The sequence below is a fragment of the Dasypus novemcinctus genome, chromosome 26 (assembly GCF_030445035.2).
Source record: "Dasypus novemcinctus isolate mDasNov1 chromosome 26, mDasNov1.1.hap2, whole genome shotgun sequence".
In the NCBI taxonomy this organism is placed as follows: domain Eukaryota; kingdom Metazoa; phylum Chordata; class Mammalia; order Cingulata; family Dasypodidae; genus Dasypus; species Dasypus novemcinctus.
The window spans coordinates 17636841-17654851 of NC_080698.1; the positions used below are offsets into that span (position 1 = coordinate 17636841).

At 44.1% G+C, this 18011-nt stretch overlaps 1 protein-coding gene across 6 annotated transcripts in view; it reads right to left on the minus strand.

Annotated features, from left to right (window-relative positions):
* Positions 1-18011, minus strand: part of ARHGEF3 (Rho guanine nucleotide exchange factor 3) — a 320159-nt gene that overhangs the window by 135411 nt on the left and 166737 nt on the right. For all 6 annotated transcript variants that reach the window (XM_004448232.4, XM_071212112.1, XM_004448235.5 and 3 more), the window contains one exon: positions 4892-4954. In XM_004448232.4, coding sequence (XP_004448289.1) covers positions 4892-4954 — 63 coding nt within the window. The remainder of the gene's footprint in view (positions 1-4891; positions 4955-18011) is intronic.

The window sequence follows — 18011 nt, forward strand, 5'->3', positions numbered from 1 at the left end:
TTGCCAGGGGCTTAAATACGGCTCACCCCTGTGGCTGCAAACCGGCGAGGCAGACGCAAGAAGGACGCGAACCCCGATCCAGGCCCACGAGTCGTGGTCCAGCCACCTGCTCCCGGGGGAAGCTCCCATCATGGAAAGGATGGCCCAGCCCCCCACCCAAAAGGGGAGCCTGGGCCCTGCGAGGAGGGGAGACGACAGGAGAGTTGCTGGTATCCTCCTCAGGAAAGGCGAAGAAGACAGAGACAGCCAGGCGAGGGCCAGCCCGGACGCCGACGGCGAGCTCCGCGGGAGCTGCGCTCCTGCTTGGGGCGGCGTGGGATCACATTGCCCGTGTCACATCACGGACTTAGCAAGGGGCCTGTGGTGCAGTGGCACAAGAGACGGGCCAGAGAAACAGAGTGCTGTGCTGTTCCAACGACTTCTCACTGATGGAAGGGGTATAAGCCTGTTTACAGGTTTAAAAATATTCTTACCCTTTTAGCCTCAAACTTGATCCTACCAATAAAAAGGATTAAACAAAGCTATTCTTGGTTTTAACAGTTATAACCAAGTGTTAGTTTTAATAGTGAAAAGTTGAAACTTATCTAAATAAAGGCCTAGTGAAATAAATCCGGTGCATCCCTTTGACAAAGTCCTCTACAGTTATAAAATGCTGTCCTTGATGACTATTTTAGGACCTGGTGAAATGCTCTCAATATACTAAGTAAAAAATACAGTATTGGATTAACATGTTATGATCCCAATTTTTATAAAAACTGTGTGTGCTTACAGAAACTTTAAAGACTGGTTAAAAATATATATATATTGTTTGGGGATACAAATACATCGACATCTATAGTCGAGCAAGGCAGCTATAAGCATCCAACTCAGCAGGAGGAAGGAGCTTGAAAGGACCTCTGGCTCCATGTCAAGGGCCTATTTCTTCAGTTGCACTGGTGGCAACACTGGGTTTTATATTATCCTTTATGCTATTTTGTATGTATGAAATATTTCATAAGGAAAAAAATTTAAAAGTGAATGTGTAACGGCAGGAAGGAAATACGTCAACATGTAGCTACCGCTTTGAAGTGGGATTGCTGATGGATTCTATTATTCACATTCTCCAAGCGGTCTACAAAAGAACGTACAGGGCTTTTCACCTGTTACATTAATTTTATTAATGGAAACTATTTTTATGCCCACCCCAGACTCGCTTTAAGTCCTCCAGAGAGGCAGCCCGTGCGCGGCGGGCTCGCCCACCCGGCGACACCGCGGCTCGCCGCCTCGGCACCCCCTGCCCGTTAGGACTTAACCAGCAAAGGGCTGTGGAGGAAACGATCTCTGAGTAGCCATCCCACTCGCATCCTCTGACGCGCAGCTGTGTAGGCGGCTCCCCTCTGCAGATCGTTCTACAAAGTGTACGCTCGCCTTCTGTCCTGCCAGTGCTCAGCCAGGGGATTGGGTGAAGTGTGGGAAAAAAAGACAGACTAAGTATATCACCAAGTAGCACGGACGCTTCCGTCAGAATGCATGTTTCACCCAGCGCTGGGGTTGGAGAGGGGGAGAACTTCTCTCTGGAGACCCTTCCGAGGTCCTCAGGAGGAATCCTCCACGTGGCTGGCTGCCCGGGCGCCACGAATGCCCTGAAGTCACACATGGATCGTGCACAATTTGCTGAAGCCACAGAGCTATCGCCGGCTTCTCAAGAGTCAGGGACCTCCACACCGTTCTGTGAGAATCAGCTGTTTCTTAGCTTGCCCACTGCTATTCGGTCTCTAAAGCCCCAGTTCAAAAGGAGACTGGAGAGGGGTTCCGTTAGGAAAATTCCCTTCCGGGCCCCGATCAGGTCGTCATCTGAAGCTTTAAAATAAAACAAAATGTCAGTGGGCATGTTCAGTGTTCTCATCACTCAGCCACACTGCAGGGCTCTATCAACACCTTTTAATTACGGGGGGAGGATTTTGTCTGTGCGAATGCTTCCCAACTTTTATGTCACAGATAGATTTCTTTGAAAGGGTTGAGTGTTGTGTGTTGAGTCCCCCCACACACACATTAGGGAAGCTCACTGTTTTGTTTCTGTTTTTTATTTTAAAAATCCATCAACCAGTAGGGATTTACCAAGAACCTACGGTGTTCTCAGCATTGGGTTGGGGCCTGGTGGACCCCTAACCATGACCCCAAAAGACCCCTGGCCCTCACCTAGTGACTTCTTGTTCAAAACAAACATCTAGGGAAGCCTTTTCACTATTAGATGGAATCAAAATTGACAGTTACTAATATTACTTTCCCAAACCCTCGCATTCTCTGCTATGAGTCACCCCTTGGAGTTCACCTTTTTCTTTTCAGGTACTTTCCAGTACACATAGGAGCAAACTTCAAACAACCCTTTAGTTACGCTATGAGACAGTAAACAGCCTGTGACCCTACTGGAGATAACATTTAGAAGCCAAAGAAAAAGTCTCCTTGAGCAGCCCAGGAAGGCCACTTACTTACTAGTGAACTTATTAGAACAGTTAATTTCTTGAAATCAGATATTTACACATTGTTGTCTTAATGGCCAGCATCCTTTCCTATGTGGCTCTATCCACCCCTCCAGTCAATTCAACTCGTCTCTACTGAGTGCCAATTAGATGCAAAGCACTTAAAATTAGTAACACTTCCTCCATGGTCACATCTGGATCTGTCACACATTCTGTTATCTCTGTATGACTCTGATCATGATTTATAATTTATGATTTATAATTTATAATTATGATTTATAATTTATAATTATTATGAATACTATGTGATAATAAATGGCAGAAACTCCATCCAAATTCTGAAAATGTGTTTGCCAACATTCAGGGAAAATATCAAGTTAATCAGAGATGCATGTGGCCATTAGTTGAATTCCTCAGCATAGCCCTGTGAGTGGTAATGGGGTAGATTTCTCTTCCATAAAATCTCTTTACTGTGACAAACACAATATATAAGAGAATCAAAAAAAAGAGCATCTGCACAAGGAGAAAAGATGTCAATTTACTCAACATCTGATATTTAAGTGACCTTGATGAGAAGGCAAGGTCATTTATGCCATTCAAGACCCAAAAAATATCACAATTCGTAATTGCAGGTAAATCCTTTCATTTAATAGAGCTCAGCGTTTTTTTGTTAAAAAGCTTCTGGAGACACACTTGTCTGAAAAATAAATGCCAATATATAGCTGAGGAACCATGTATGATGAGGCATGATCTCAGGTGAGTTCCTGCCTGTCCCTGCCTCCCTGGGCTCCATGTCATCATTTGTAGGGTGAGTGGATTGGAACACATGATGGTGAAAGGCCCTTTAAATTCCGAAAGTCAATGATCCTAACAATTCCCATGAAATCAAAAATATTCTAAACACAAAAAACTTGCTGCTGATAAGGGCAGTTCCATAGACTTCAGTTATCAATAATAAAACATTCAGTGACTAAAGAAAACCCAGGAAGAACATCCTCTTTTGCCCCGTTACCACAGCAACCTAGTAAAGTGGCCCAGCTCCATCAATCTGATGGTTCAAAAACTGGAACAAACACCATATGGTGAAATAAAGATGCTCAAGTATGTTAACTGGATGTCAGCTCAGGCTCACTCTAACCACGGCTGTTTGCATCATAGACAAACCTCCAATAATTAAAAATACCAAAAGCATGTTTACAATGGTAAATAAATGTCATCAGGTGAGAACCGAATAATCCGTGTGCAACTGAGTTTCAAATTTTTGCATTGGTTTTTGAAGACCTGATGCCCCCCTTTTTTTTAGGAGGTACCGGAAATTGAACCCAGGTCCTTGTACATGAGAAGCAGGCGCTCAATCAACTAAGCTACAAACATTCCCCCCCAGATGTTTTTAAAATTAGTTAATTAATTAATCATAAGTGAGGAAACAGAGGCCTAGAGAGGGAGAGAGGTGCAGTTGGAGCAGGGGCAGCACCAAGACCAGCCCTTAACTGTTAGCAGAGGGGCCTTCTCGTTTCACATCAGTCTTTCACGATCTCTGTAGAGGAGAAACCTGAGGTTAAATGGCTCCACTGTGAGCAATGGTTAAACCCCAAGGAAGCATAAAAGAGGAGTTGGAGCCCAGAAGGCCTGAACCCGTCCCACCCCTGAAGAATGAGGGTGCCGAAGGCCCAGGTAGATTTCTCAGCTGCACCTGTGGGAGACAAGGAGGCCATGTGAAGAGAGATGCTGAACTTCAGCACCCAAGGCCATGGCCTCAAACACCAAGAAAGCTTTTACCTCTGTCATCACCAGCATCCCGCTACCGAGTCGCTTCAACGTCTTTTGCAAACTTAATGCTTTTTAAAAAGAAAACTAATGAGACTAACATTTGGTTGGTATCTAGTACATACCAGGCAATGTATTAGTATTCTCGCTTTGTTTTATTTAATCCTCACAAGAACCCTATCAGGTTAACTCTTTTCATCTCTATTTTCTAGGTGAAGACACAGAGGTGGGGAAAGGTGTCACACAAATGTTAAATGTAAGAACCTTGGTTCAAACTAAAATCTGTTGACTCCAAAGTCACCCCAGCATGCTGCTGAAGACTTCTTCCTGCCTCTGGGCCGCCCAGCTGCCTGAGTTTGCCAACACACCGACTCCCCCAAACTAACATAGGGGGATTTATCTACAGTCTCTTCAGATGCTCTGAGTTCATAATTCATTTTATGAGGGAAAAGAAATAGGCCATAAACATGTAGCTTGGAAGTTTAGGTTGGTCATGTAGTCTACTCCTATGAAACAAAATGTTTTGTTTTTTAAAGTTTTCCCCCCACATCATAACTCCCATCGGCGGATCCTGGAAACCCACTTAAAGCAAACAGCATAGTAGCAAATATGCTTGAAGTGAGAGATTCTCGCAGGGCAGGGGAGGTACAAACACTGGTACTTACACTTATGTCAAGACTACAAAGGCTAACAGCATCTTCATCTTGTGTGCTCTGCTTCCGTTTCCGCTGCAAAACAAATAATAAAACAAGGGTCAGATGTAAACAACAATTATGGCTTTGATTAAAGAAAGAAAGAAAGAAAAACAACCAAACAGCACATACAATCCTTATTTCTGCCATGTTACCCAAAGCCTTTAACCGAGCTATGTGAAGGAACAGTTCCAAGAAAGCCTGAGAAATTTTGGGAAACTATGAAGCCCTGGGATAATTGGTTTGCAATATTCGTCTCATTTATGCTGCTACAGTTTCTTTTTGAATCTCCTTTTTTTCTAAATATCTCCCTATATCAAGACCTAGAAATTTAGATTAGAAGTTCAGATTCTGGCTAACTTGGAAGAAAAGACTAGATTGGGAAGAAAATTAATTCACTTAAAGATATTCCATTTTTAGAACTGCTTTGTACATGGGAAATTCAAATTTGTTCTTCCAGGGAAATCACAGAACCAGAATGCTGGAAAGAAGCTTAGACAACTTCTTCTTCAACCTTTCTATTTTATAGCCGAAAAAACCAACACTCAGAAAAGTCATTACTCAAACTGAAGATAATTGCATTTGAAATGAATTATGACCCGGGCAGCCTGACAGTTTAGATGTTGAAAAATATATTTTCCTCTTTATAAAAAGAAAAGAAAAACTCCACCTACCACCACAACAAAGCTCATCAAAGACACGTTCACCTCTCTTCCACATTCCCAACTTGGCCAGCTAGGTAAGTATTTATTGAGTCCCTCATCTGTGATTTGTTAGGTCTCCCAATGCTACTTGGCAGAAAGCTACTCATGGACCACAATCACTGGCATGAAGTTACAGGGCAGGCCAGGGCTACTTGGAGTGTTCAACTCCCAAAGAAGCCCACCTGTCCTCCTCCATCAGACCTCTGAAAGAGTGAGCTTGAACTAGGCAGGGACCGGAGAGGAACCACACCTGTCCTGGTCCTCCATTCACTAGAACTGTCCTATTATTTCTCCGCTTCAATTCAGCAAAGACCTGCTGAGTGCCCATGCGCCAGGCCCCTTTTGCTCCCCAGATTGCAAAGATCAGTGAGACACCAACCCCCATGGTTTAGGAGAGACAGACCTGGACCTGACTGATTAACGCACTAAGAACCCCCTCATCGCTTATTAGCCAAACCTCTTAGGGAAAGTTACTTCACTTCTGAGGCCCCCTTTTCTCAACTCTAAGTGGGGGCAGAGACATTAGTTTCTATTCTCAAAGGGAGAGGAATAAATATTATATATTAGTAATGCACTCTAGAGCACAGCAGGTGTTCAAAAACATGGGTGGAAGGATTCTGGGAGCAGCTTTGATGAGGGTTGGGGAGGTCTTCCTAGAGAAGGGGGCATTTCAACAGGCCTGAAGGATTAGAGTTTGTCAGAAGAGCCGGGGGTGCACGATTAGGGCCTCATTTTGCATAGCCAGCCACCTAGATATTTAAAACCGCAAAGGGAAACAGACTTGGCCCAGTGGTTAGAGCGTCCGTCTACCACATGGGAGGTCCACGGTTCAAACCCCGGGCCTCCTTGACCCGTGTGGAGCTGGCCCATGCGCAGTGCTGATGCGCGCAAGGAGTGCCCTGCCATGCAGGGGTGTCTCCCGCATAGGGGAGCCCCACGCGCAAGGAGTGTGCCCCGTAAGGAGAGCCGCCCAGTGTAAAAGAAAGTGCAGCCTGCCCAGGAATGGCACTGCCAATACAGAGAGCTGACACAACAAGGTGACGCAACAAAAAGAGACACAGATTCCCATGCTGCTGACAACAACAGAAGCAGACAAAAGAAGAACACACAGCAAATGGACACAGAGAACAGACAACTGGGGCAGGGAAAGGGAGAGAAGCAAAAAGTAAAAATAAAATTTTTTTAAAAACCCAGAAATTGACAACAAAAGAGAAATGTTTGAATAAAACATGCTTTATAAATAAATACATAAATAAATAATAAAACCCCAAAGATGAACACGGTCCTTCTACCCAGGGCAGTGGAAGTCCAGAGCCAAGCTATTAGTCCACTCAAGCAGTGGTGCAGTGCGCAGCACAGGCACCTGGGAAGGAATTCACAGACGCTGTTGCCGGGCACCAGCCTTAGAGATGCTAAATCAACCGTGCGGAATGGTGCCCAGGAATCTGCATCTTAACAAGCCCACCATGTGGCCGTTAGGGAGTAATGAAAAATGTTGGAAGTGCCCCTCGGGGGCTTTGAGGGGGTCTTTGAGGAGATGCTGACAGTTGCTCCAGGCACACGTGCCCCTTTTGAGGCTGTTCCAAGTCTGTACAAGGACTCGACGCTGATTGATTCATCATCCGCACACGATTAAAAACTACCCTGCGGTATCAGCAAGGCCAGTCCCCTGCCTTATATTTACATGGTGACTTTCCGAGAGGCAAGAATGGCAAGGGAAAATTCCCATTCTCCAGATAAGTAAACCGAGGCCAGGGGAGTTAACTTGCTCCAACACTCGGCTACAGCGTCACACTCCTAATCCTAGATTCTAACACCTAGGGCCGGACCTTTCACGCACACCCTTAAAGCATGTGTGGTAAACGGGGTCCGTCCCACCTGCCGCCTGAAGTCTGGTGGCCCCTGCCTGGAGCACTGTACTGAGAAGGATTGCACGGGCCACGCGGGGGGAACACGGGGCGAACGCCGTGCTCTAGGGAACGAGAGGAGGCGGAGGCTCTGGGGAGTTATCATGAAGTGGAAGTAAGGCCAGCGGGGTCAGGCTGCTGGCAGGACCACGGGCGACGTGCACCTGGCCTCTGGAGCAAGGCCTGGCAGGCACAGGTGCACAAGGCATGGGAGCCCCTGGCACTTCAGACCCAAACTGCGTAAGTTACACAGACGTACGTGTACAGCCCCTTGGAGGGTTGTGACAGAGAATTTTGCGGGGTTCCAGGCCATCCCTAGGACGCAGTGGTGTTGTCAAGGTGACACTGAGAGTGGCCTGTTACGCTGGAGGCCCCCACTGGGAAGGAGAAGTGCCCGAGAAGCTCTTTTCCTCCCGGGCACGCAGGCCCATCACCCTGCGCTCAGCCCTCACAAGCTCCCCGAATCCCCCCTGCAACACGCTCTTACATGCCTCAGGTGTCAAACCCAGAAGACAGATGGTCTCTCGCCGCCTTTTAAATGAAGCCAAGCCTGGTTAATCTGAGATGGAATGATCTTCTTAAGAAACTCACACATTTTACAAAATAAACACAGTTTCTTTTCAATATTCATTACACAGGGTGGTTACTGAGCCCTGCCAGCAACAAAGGAGGCTTAAGTAGAAACACTGGCCCCAAGGCATGCCTTAGTTGTTTGTTCATTCCCTCTGAGCTCACTAAGCACCTTTCCTGTGCAAAACCCTGCTCTGGGTCGTGGGATGCAACAGTGAATGAGACTGGCCCGCTCGCTGCCGCTAACTGGGAGAAACCAGGGAAACAACAACTTCACAGGTGGTGATCTCCACCATGAGGGAGCACACAGGTGCGCAGGCAGAGACTAGCAGGGGAGACCCACTGCAGAAAGAGACTCCCATTGCACTGTCTTCTGGTTTTCGGGTGACCGTCTCACCCGAAAGTCCTAGGAAAGAAGTCCTAGGAAAGCAAGCCTCAGTCTGTTGTGTTCATGCTCCCACAGCCAGGGGCAGGGCTAGCTCCCCCCAGGAGAGTATTTCTTGATTTGTTGTTGGTGTTGGAGCCCTTGGTCCTGCTCCCTTCGGGAAGCTTGTCCTCTTTACCCAACTGGAGGAGGGATGCGGGTGGAGAGAGGGCAGGGCGCAGTGGTGAAGGTGCAACGGTGCTGCTCGCTCCACCCAGGAACCAGAATTCCTAGAGCTCATGCCACTCATGTAAAGAGCTGCTGACAGGAGAAATGACTGGTGGGAAACTTAAGCCCTGGAGACATGGACAAATGAGCACACCAGAAAGCAGAGGGCATGGCAGGGCACTGCACTAATTTTGACCTTCACGAAAGCGATCAATGACGGTAACAGCAGCTTTAGCCTAAGACATAGTTACCCCATGTGGGTCACAGCAGTAAATTCTGATGCACATGATCTCACTTGATCTTCATGACCACCCCATGAGGTAGGAACTACTATCAACTTCATTTTAAGGAGAAGGATGCAGAGGCTCAGAGAGGCCCAAGGTTCTATAATTAGCAAGTAGCAGAGCCTGGATTCAAACCCAGGTCTGTCTGGTCCAAGCAACGTACTTCTCCCCTGCCCCCCACCATCCTGTCTGGGAGGTACAGCCTACCTGCAGAGAAGGTCTAAGAGGGTGTTGGGCACCAGGAATTCGGGAGGGAAACACCTTCCTAACTTTTATCCCAGCAGAGAATTGCCCTTGAAGGCCTCGGCACACTTGTCTAGACTAGATAATTTTTTGTGGTTCTTTCTGGTTTTAAGAGCTCTCACTTCCTGCTATCAGGTAGGCTAGAAAACGAGCCAAGTCACTGCCATTTTACTTTCTCCTGTGCATCGAAACCACCGACAGGTGACCAGGCAGGAAGGACACTGTGTCAACTGTCTGCATTAACACATTTGATCTGACAGGCTCCCAGCCAGCTCCAGGGACCAGGAATCCACCCTGTTATTCTTGTCAGATTTACTGAAGTGAGCGCACAGTCCACTTCCCTTCAGCCATGGAGACAAAGTACCTTGGGTGAGCCCAAAAATTCTGCTTTAGATGCACTCTCTGATTTGAGCACATAACTCTAATATCCAGTGCCCAATACTGAGCAGTATATCAATGAATAATTTCTGAATGGGTGACTCAAAGGAAAGAATGAATAAAGGAGGCCAGTGTTCTTGAGGTAACACCCTTCCCTTCCGCTAACCCTGGCCATCAAGATTAAATCAAAACCTCAAAAGTGAAGGCCATTGAAGGTTGAAATTCTCCAACCTCAAATTTCTTTGAGTACTCAAAACCTTTAAGTTTGAGCTAAGATTCTTGCTTTTCAAACAAGAAAGAGCTTTGTCCTTACCAGAGGGGGGCATTTATTTTCCTTAAAACACATACACATGTTAAAGGAAATCACAGCTGTGCAGACATTGGCTCAAGGGGGACGTAAGTGGTTTCCACTCCTCCAAGTAGGAATATCAGGTTTGTTCAAGGGTGAGGCCCATTCATGACCAGCAAATTTACTCAGGCCCTGTGCTTCAGGAGCAAGTAATCCAGGCTGACGACACCGTGGGTTGAGAGAAAGCAGGCAGCTGCATCAAACGTAAATGAACCTGTGGGTACCACAACTCTTTGTCTCAACATCTATCTGGGATAGGTGAGGAAAGGCAGCCCCAGATGGGAATGCTGGGAACAATGGGCCTGCATGTGGTGATCCATTCCTTAGTGCCACAGTTTACATATTTGATGGCAAGACTTTCTAGAAGTGCTTGGGTGCTAGACAAACTCTCTCATGCTCCTCAAATTTTAAAAATGGCCATCAGAAGCAGGAGGCCACTGGTTAATTTGCATCGTAGCAGAGCCCTCTGCAGTGTTGAAGGTGAGGGTTAAGTGAAGCAGGTAACTCTGAATGGATCATGGTGAGCTCTGCCTGAGGCCCTTTCTGGTCATTCCACCTTGCTGCCTTGCCCTTAAGCCTCCACCTTTCTTCCTTTCAATGCACCACTTTCACAATGCATCATTGCTTGGCTATCTTCTGGTAGCACCAGGCAGACATCAAAATCTCATCAGTAAATGGCTCACAAATAAATGGTCCTTCCTGTAGTTCTGGGTGAGGCCCTCTGAAGAGCACCAATCCCACTTTCAGTTGACCATTCTCAAAAGAGCTGGTCCCGGTCCAAGCCTGAATATCGAATCCTTACCTGGCTTGACTTTCATTCAATCAAAGGAGAGTCACCAGGTGCCTTTCAATACACCATGGAGGGCAGCAGATGTTGGGCCAGGCAGTGGGCTGGGCACTGGGCTCAGAGGTTAACAGATCAGCCCTTTTGAGGGTCACATTAACCCAGTTTTAGGAATATTGTTGTGTTCATGATACAAAGAACATTGAAACAGAAAGGCTTTAGAGACTTGCTCAAGGATGCAAAGTTAGTAAGGGCTGGAGAGGGGATTTCCTCTACAAAAACCTGACTCCCAAACCCCTGCTCTTTCTACCATACAACGCTATTTCTCTTTGCATATTGTTTTTAAACATATAATTGCTCTACACTCATAGGAGTTTTAAAACAATATAAAAAGCTCACAAGGTATTCATCTACATTACCTCAGGGAAATTAAGAGCATAAATGAGATACACTTGAGTTCCAAAATCCAGCCCTACCATTTGCAACATGTGTGACTTGGGGCAGCTCATTGTTTATTTCTTCATTCATTCAACAAATACTTATGGAGGATCATGTGCCAGGCAGATTGTGGTGTGTGGGCTATATCAGTGTCATAAAACCCTTTCCCAAGTCTTGGTTTCTCCATCATAGGGTCATTTCAAGGGTTAAAGGGGATAAAATATTTTTAACAGGGCCAGCTAGATGGCAAGATAATACATCATATCATATTACATTATATTATATTATATATATACTATATATTATATATATATATAAGCTTTATTTGCTGCTGAGGCTATTAGCACAATTGCTATTACTATGACCATTACTGCTGTTTTGTTGTTAACCTTGCGAAGTAGGCAGGGCCGATGTGAGAGCTGGGGGATCCTGCAGGATGATGGACAAGAGGCCTGGGGCGCAGGCCTGACCCTCCTCCAATGACCTAGCTTGCAGAGGGTTATAAACTCATGCTCTCTGGATACCTTCAGCCGCATTTGCAGTGTGTTGTTCCCACGTCTTTCACAGACAGGAGGGCAAGTGCAAGGTCTGACTGAATTTGAAACGGCCAAGATCGAATTGATTAGTGTCGGAACAGCCCTGTAATTTAATCACAGGGCTTTTCTATTTAATAACCAGGTGACCAGAGCAGCAAACACGCACTGATGGAGAGAGTGCAGCTCCCGACTTGGCAGCAAATGGTCCCCGATTAGTCGTTTATAATTATTAAATTCAAACCAGATCTCCAGTCCTTTTGATTTATCTCTTTGCTGGCGAACAGCTTCCGTGGTTTCAGAGGCTTTGATGCCTTGCCTTTCATCTGCGCCTTCTTTGGGGAAGAGATTAGCAAAAGGATTTCATGTTCTTGTACTTGCCCTTAGCTGGAACTTGACTTGCTAAACTCACATCTGAGCAGGGAGAGGATCTGCATTTTGTTTCTCTCCAGCCTGAAGCTCTGGAGAATTGAATAAGGGCCCCTACTCCATTTTTAATGCAATGCTGTTTTGTTTTTTTCCCCCTTCTCTCGATCTTTAAAACTGTCCTTTCTTTTCCAGCACCCAGAAACCCTGATCCCTTTTTATGGACTCTCTAATGTGTTCTTGGGGTAGATAAGCTGGAAGTCATGGTGCTCTCTGAGTTATTGGTAAAATAAACTTTAATTAACATAATATGCAATTTTGTGCTCAGATGGCATAACTCTTCTTTGAAGATGCTAGGTAGGCTCTGGATTCAAACTTGGTGGGTTCACATCCTAGTTATGTCGTTTATTTCTTGTGGAACCTTGAGCACATCACTTTACCTCTCTGAACCTCAGTTTCCTCATCTATGAAACAGGGAACAAATAGTATCTGCCTGCTATGCTAGCGCAGGTGTGAGGGGTATAGCAATGTGGGTAAAAGGCTCGGCATGACAACTACTCGAATATTAACTATCAGTAGTGGCAGCAACAGGAACAATTACAGCAAGTGAGAACAGGCACCAGAAGGGGGAAATTGTGGAGAAAATACTTGAAAATGTATACATATTTAATTTTGATTTAATTTTGGCAAACTAGGCAAAGCCCCCATCATTGATTTTGGTCATGGAACACCCAGGCTTTAGCTTGCTTGGAAGCAGAGATGAGATTGCCGTGGTCAAGGAAAGGACTTCCTCTCTCGTGGGAAGGCAAAAATGTTCAACCAAGCAAGCAGGAGGAGGGGTCAGCCCCAGGCAACCTGCCCCACAAACCCTGAAAACTAAGGAGCAGCCATAAATGTCTTATAAATGTCTTCAACATTTATAGACCACTTTTCCCTCCCAAATACTCCAGGCAAGAAAGAAGACAGAAGGCTGGTAAGAGTTGTTAAGAGGGCTGGCACATATATTTTCTGGAAAGAGTATCCCAGAAACAAACATTATAGGCACTGATAGAAGGGGGAGAGAGCTCCTGTTAACAGATTCTCAACAATTGGATGTAACAAGAAGTACAAAATTGAATTAATGAGAGCACTTTTTTCTGGGCCTTCTAATAATTACTGTAATTAGTTCACATTTTTCCTAGATGAGAAATCTCAGGTGCACTGAATTGCAGAAATCATAATCATTGGTTCATAACACATTCTCATCACTGGTGCTTCCTGTTTTTTTTTGTTTATTCATTTACTGTAGGCAATATCATGAATCTCCATTGATCAATATTCTTCACTAATGGAATGGTTTATAGCCCTTATAAAAAAATACTCATAGAGTTTAAGGAATATCCAAACAATTGCTTAACTTTTAGAAAATTACTCCATGAAACTGATCAATTTAGACTGTTCAACAGGATAATCCAGACTCAGATGCGCTTATCACCCATGATAACTCTGGAACCTGAATTCACAAGAAGAGTTCTCAGTTCCTAACTCACATTAGGCTTGCATTCCTGTCTTTTCCTATCTAGTACTGAGTTGGTAATGCCTTATCAGCCGCAGCACCCCATGGATCCAAGAGCAGTTAAACGCCAACAAAGGGGTGAGGAGAGTAAGGTTTCTCTTCTGCTGCTGGTCTCTGGACCATCTACAACTTGGGACAACTTCCACACAAAGCAGAGACAAAGCACTTTGCAGAAATGGACCATACCTGCCAAGATGCCCTGTAAATGCCCAACACCCATCAGGGTATTCTTTAAATAAATAAAGTTTCCCTTGTGGAATTGTTTGGTGTTATCTTCCAGATTGGAACTCACAACTCGAGATGATAACAGTTAGCTTCTTTATAGGCATATGCTGACTGTTTTCCCTCCTCCTTCCACTGGCTGAGCTGATCACCACCACCTATGGAGATGCCATCCCATGTCAGGTGCTTTACACACATCATATTCAACCCTTGCAGCCTTACGAAGAAGTTATTACACATGAGGAAATGAAGCTTACAGAGTGAAAATGACCTAAGGTGCTCTGCAAGCTGGGTAGACAAAGCCAGGATTTCATATCAGATCTGGCTAATTGTTCAAGCAAAGACTGCCAGCCCACACCCCCTCAGCAGTCACCATTCCATGCACACTCCAGTCTTCTGCAGCCTAAAAATTCTGGAGAGTTAATGCTACCAGATGCAGCCCTCAACTCATGAGGACTGGAGTTGGTGGATAAGTAACTCAGCTTTCTAAAGCTTGGCAGGACAACTCTGAGCTATGTTCTATTGCACTGGCTCTTAGTCTTGATTATATGTTGGAATCACCTTGGGAGCTTAAAAAAACCACCTCTGAATTAGTTGGCCAAGGTTATAGGGTGGGCATCAAGATTTTTATAAGCTTCCCAGAAAGCAAAATTTGTGTAGCAAATTTTGAGGATGATTGCTCCATAGAGTCTTCCACAAGTCTCCAGTAGGATTGAGCCCCAGTTGCCCACAGAGAACACCTGCTCTTATCACATCCTGTACTGGCTTGCATTCGCTGCTCTTCCCAGCTCCTGCACTTATGCTCCTGGGATCACTCCCCAAAGAAGCTATTTGCACTTGAATATTTGTATCAGGGTCTGCTTCTGGGGAATTGAACCTAAGATAAGCTGTATAGCATTGTGCTTCTAACAGTAGATGTGTAAATATGGTTTATCAACTTGAGTTTGTGGAAAGACATGCTAGTCATTATTTAGATACTTAAGCAAGAGTGGAATGACAATGCACATGAATTTTTATAGATAAGGCTGGGCAAAAATTTCAAGTTGAATGACCTTCACGCTGGTACAAGACACACAGAGGGCTTACTCTGGGTCCTCTCTAGTGAAGAGGTCAGGAAGTGTCCAGGAAAGCCACAGTTCCTGCTTCTCCTAGCTTAGTAGTCCATGCATAGTTCTCCAGCAGGAAGGAGTTTCAATGAGAATCGAATAGGAGTTTTCTGTCATTCAGTTACTAGAGACCAAAAGCTTTAAATACAAGCCCTCACGGCTAATGGGGCAGCACCAGTTTTTAGGATGTTACTTTTCTGTATTCTGTTTACCAAGTGAGGTTCTTTCTTGGTGCATGGAGAGATTAGACCTACAGTTTTTAAATTAAGGGAAGAAACACAGCCCAAATAGTGATAGAATTACAGACATAAGATGGAACCTGGTTTGGCATTTTTTTTGGTGTCCACAGCTGGGTGGAAAGGTCAGTACTGCCAGAGATTTACAACTGGCAGATTGAGGTGTTGGGCAGAATGCCATCATCATTTAATTTGTCCTTGGATAACACAGGCTGAAAGTTAGGTTGTATAGCCCAAGGGAAGAACTTCTGTTGCAGAGCAAACTTTCTAGAACACATTCTAACAATATCTATGTATTTAAAATGGCTGCTAGGAATTTACCGCAAGGGTATACTTTCATCAAGACATCAAGACATATGTTCAAGGATGGTCACCTCATCACTGTTTCTAATAGCAAAACACTGGAAACAAAGTGTCCACCAAGAAAGACCAGTTCAATAAACTATTATCCATCCATATTAAGAAAAACTATGCTATTAAAAAGAATAATGTAGAGCTACCCAACTTACGTAAGAACCTCCAGGAAATATTGAGTAATCAAAATAATAAGAATAGGAATAACAAAAACAACATAACAACAATATTTTTAATAATAAAAGGTAAAGAATAGTATGCATGGCATGTTTCCTGCTGAGCCAAATTCTTAAAATTAGAAGACAAAAAATACATACATACATACATACTCACTGATACATACATTAAACTGCTTTTCTGTAAGGAAGCACCTGAAACTGTTCACTGGGGAAAGAGCCTGGTATGGGAGGAAAGAGACTATCTCTTTTTACTTAGTGTTTTTATGTACTTATGCACTCTGCGTATATCTATATTACTTTACTTATTAATGCCATCAAAGATTATCTGGGTACTCAGATAACTGCCCCTTTGTTTGATAGCCATCGTTTCTTTCTTGATACTTCTCTGTATTAAAGAAAGAAAACCTTAAAATGTTTTAAAAATAGATACACAATGGGTGTTTTGGAATTGGAGGCATCAGAATGAATTCAGGGTTGTGCACACTCAAAGACATCCATGATTTTTTTCTAGCTCCACCCACTGAGAGAGCATAGAAGCAGTGACACCCCAGTAGCAATGAGCATACCCAGATATTGCTTTCTACATACCATTCTCCACTAAAAGGAACTAGTGCTCCTTGGAGAAAATGTTGAGTCCAGGACTGGGGCAGAGAATATATAAGATGAGCCTGGAACATCTTTTTGCTCCAAAAAGTAAGGAAGCATTCTACAGATGCTGTGGTATGTGAAAAGGACATACATGCCTGCATATAGGGCCTCTCACTTACCAAGTCTAGGATAATTTGTGCTTCAAAATGAATAATGATGAATGGATCATAACCCACTGAAAAAAAGAGCAATCCATGAATTCACACTGATTTTAAAAATGAATGAAAAAATAGTGGAAGGGAAAGCTCTTCCATAACAATAAATATGGAAAGAACGATGGAGTTACAAAATCATCAATGGATGCTAAAACTAGTGGATTAACATTTGTTGAAGATTAGGACACTTCCATAGTTCAAGTTACTTACTGATTAAAAGGGAAAAATAGTAACTTCACAGTGTGAGAAACTTAGAAGATGCCACCTTAACTAAGTAATCAAAGCTAATATCACCAATATTGGGACAAACTGATACCATGTGTCTTCTGATGTGATATACTAAGATGGACATCATATCCTTTTTGTCATATACCTGTCAATGCATAACTTTAAAAAACATTCTCCCATTATTGTAGATAATTTTTTAAATTACATAATCTGAATCTAATAATGAAGAAATACCTGATAAACCCAAACTGAGGGAAACTGTACAAAATAACTGGCCTCTACTCAAAATTATCAAAGTTAAGAAACAGAGAAAGCTTGAGGAACTGTTCCAGATTAAAGGAGACTAAAAATACCTAACAACTCAATGTAATGCAAGATTCTGAATTGGATTTTGAACCAGGAAAAAAAAGTTATAAAATTAATTTTGGGACAGTTGGAAAAACTTAAATATGAATGGTGAATGATATATGTTGCCAGGGTTAAATGTGCTGCTTTTGATAATTATACTGTGCCAGAGGATGCCCTTATTCTTAGCAAATATACACTGAAGTATTGGGGGCTAAAGAAGTAAAATGTCTACAACTCATTCTCAAATGGGGAGTAAAATAACTTGGGTTCATATATAAATACATACGCATAGACAGGAAGAGAGCATGTTAAAGCAAATGGAGAAAAATGTCAGCACTGGTTGAATCTGGGTAAAGGGCATACAGAAGTATCATTCTAGACTTGCAACCTTTCTATAATTTAAAATGATAACGAAAGAAAATGAAAACAGAATAAATAAACAAATAACCCGTACCCTGCCCCACTAAGTAAAAGGTCCCTCTTTGGGCATCCGATATCCACGCACTGCACAACTCCACAGGCGTGAGTCCCTCTGTGTGTACCAACGGCTCTCCGGGACCTGCCACCGTGGCTCCTGCAGGCCTCGTGCTTTCACAGGCAGCCAGTCCGCACAGCCACTTAGCAGAACTGGGCCAGGGGTTAGCTATGGCCCAGTTCCTTAGGCCCACGAAGAGAAGAATGTCATTGAAGGATTCTTTGATCAGAAAAGTTCTCTTCCAAACAAAACTGAAAATGCTCACAAGAGGCTCTTTATCCCCTCAAGATATCCTTCTCTCTACCTTCATACAAAAGAAACAGCTACAAGGGAAGCCCTCCCCTCAACCCTGTGCCCTGAATACGCCACCAAAGTCTCTCCAGGTTGGCTCTGGGGACAACCGGAGCCTCAGGAGGGGCCATGGACTGTCCTTGTAACA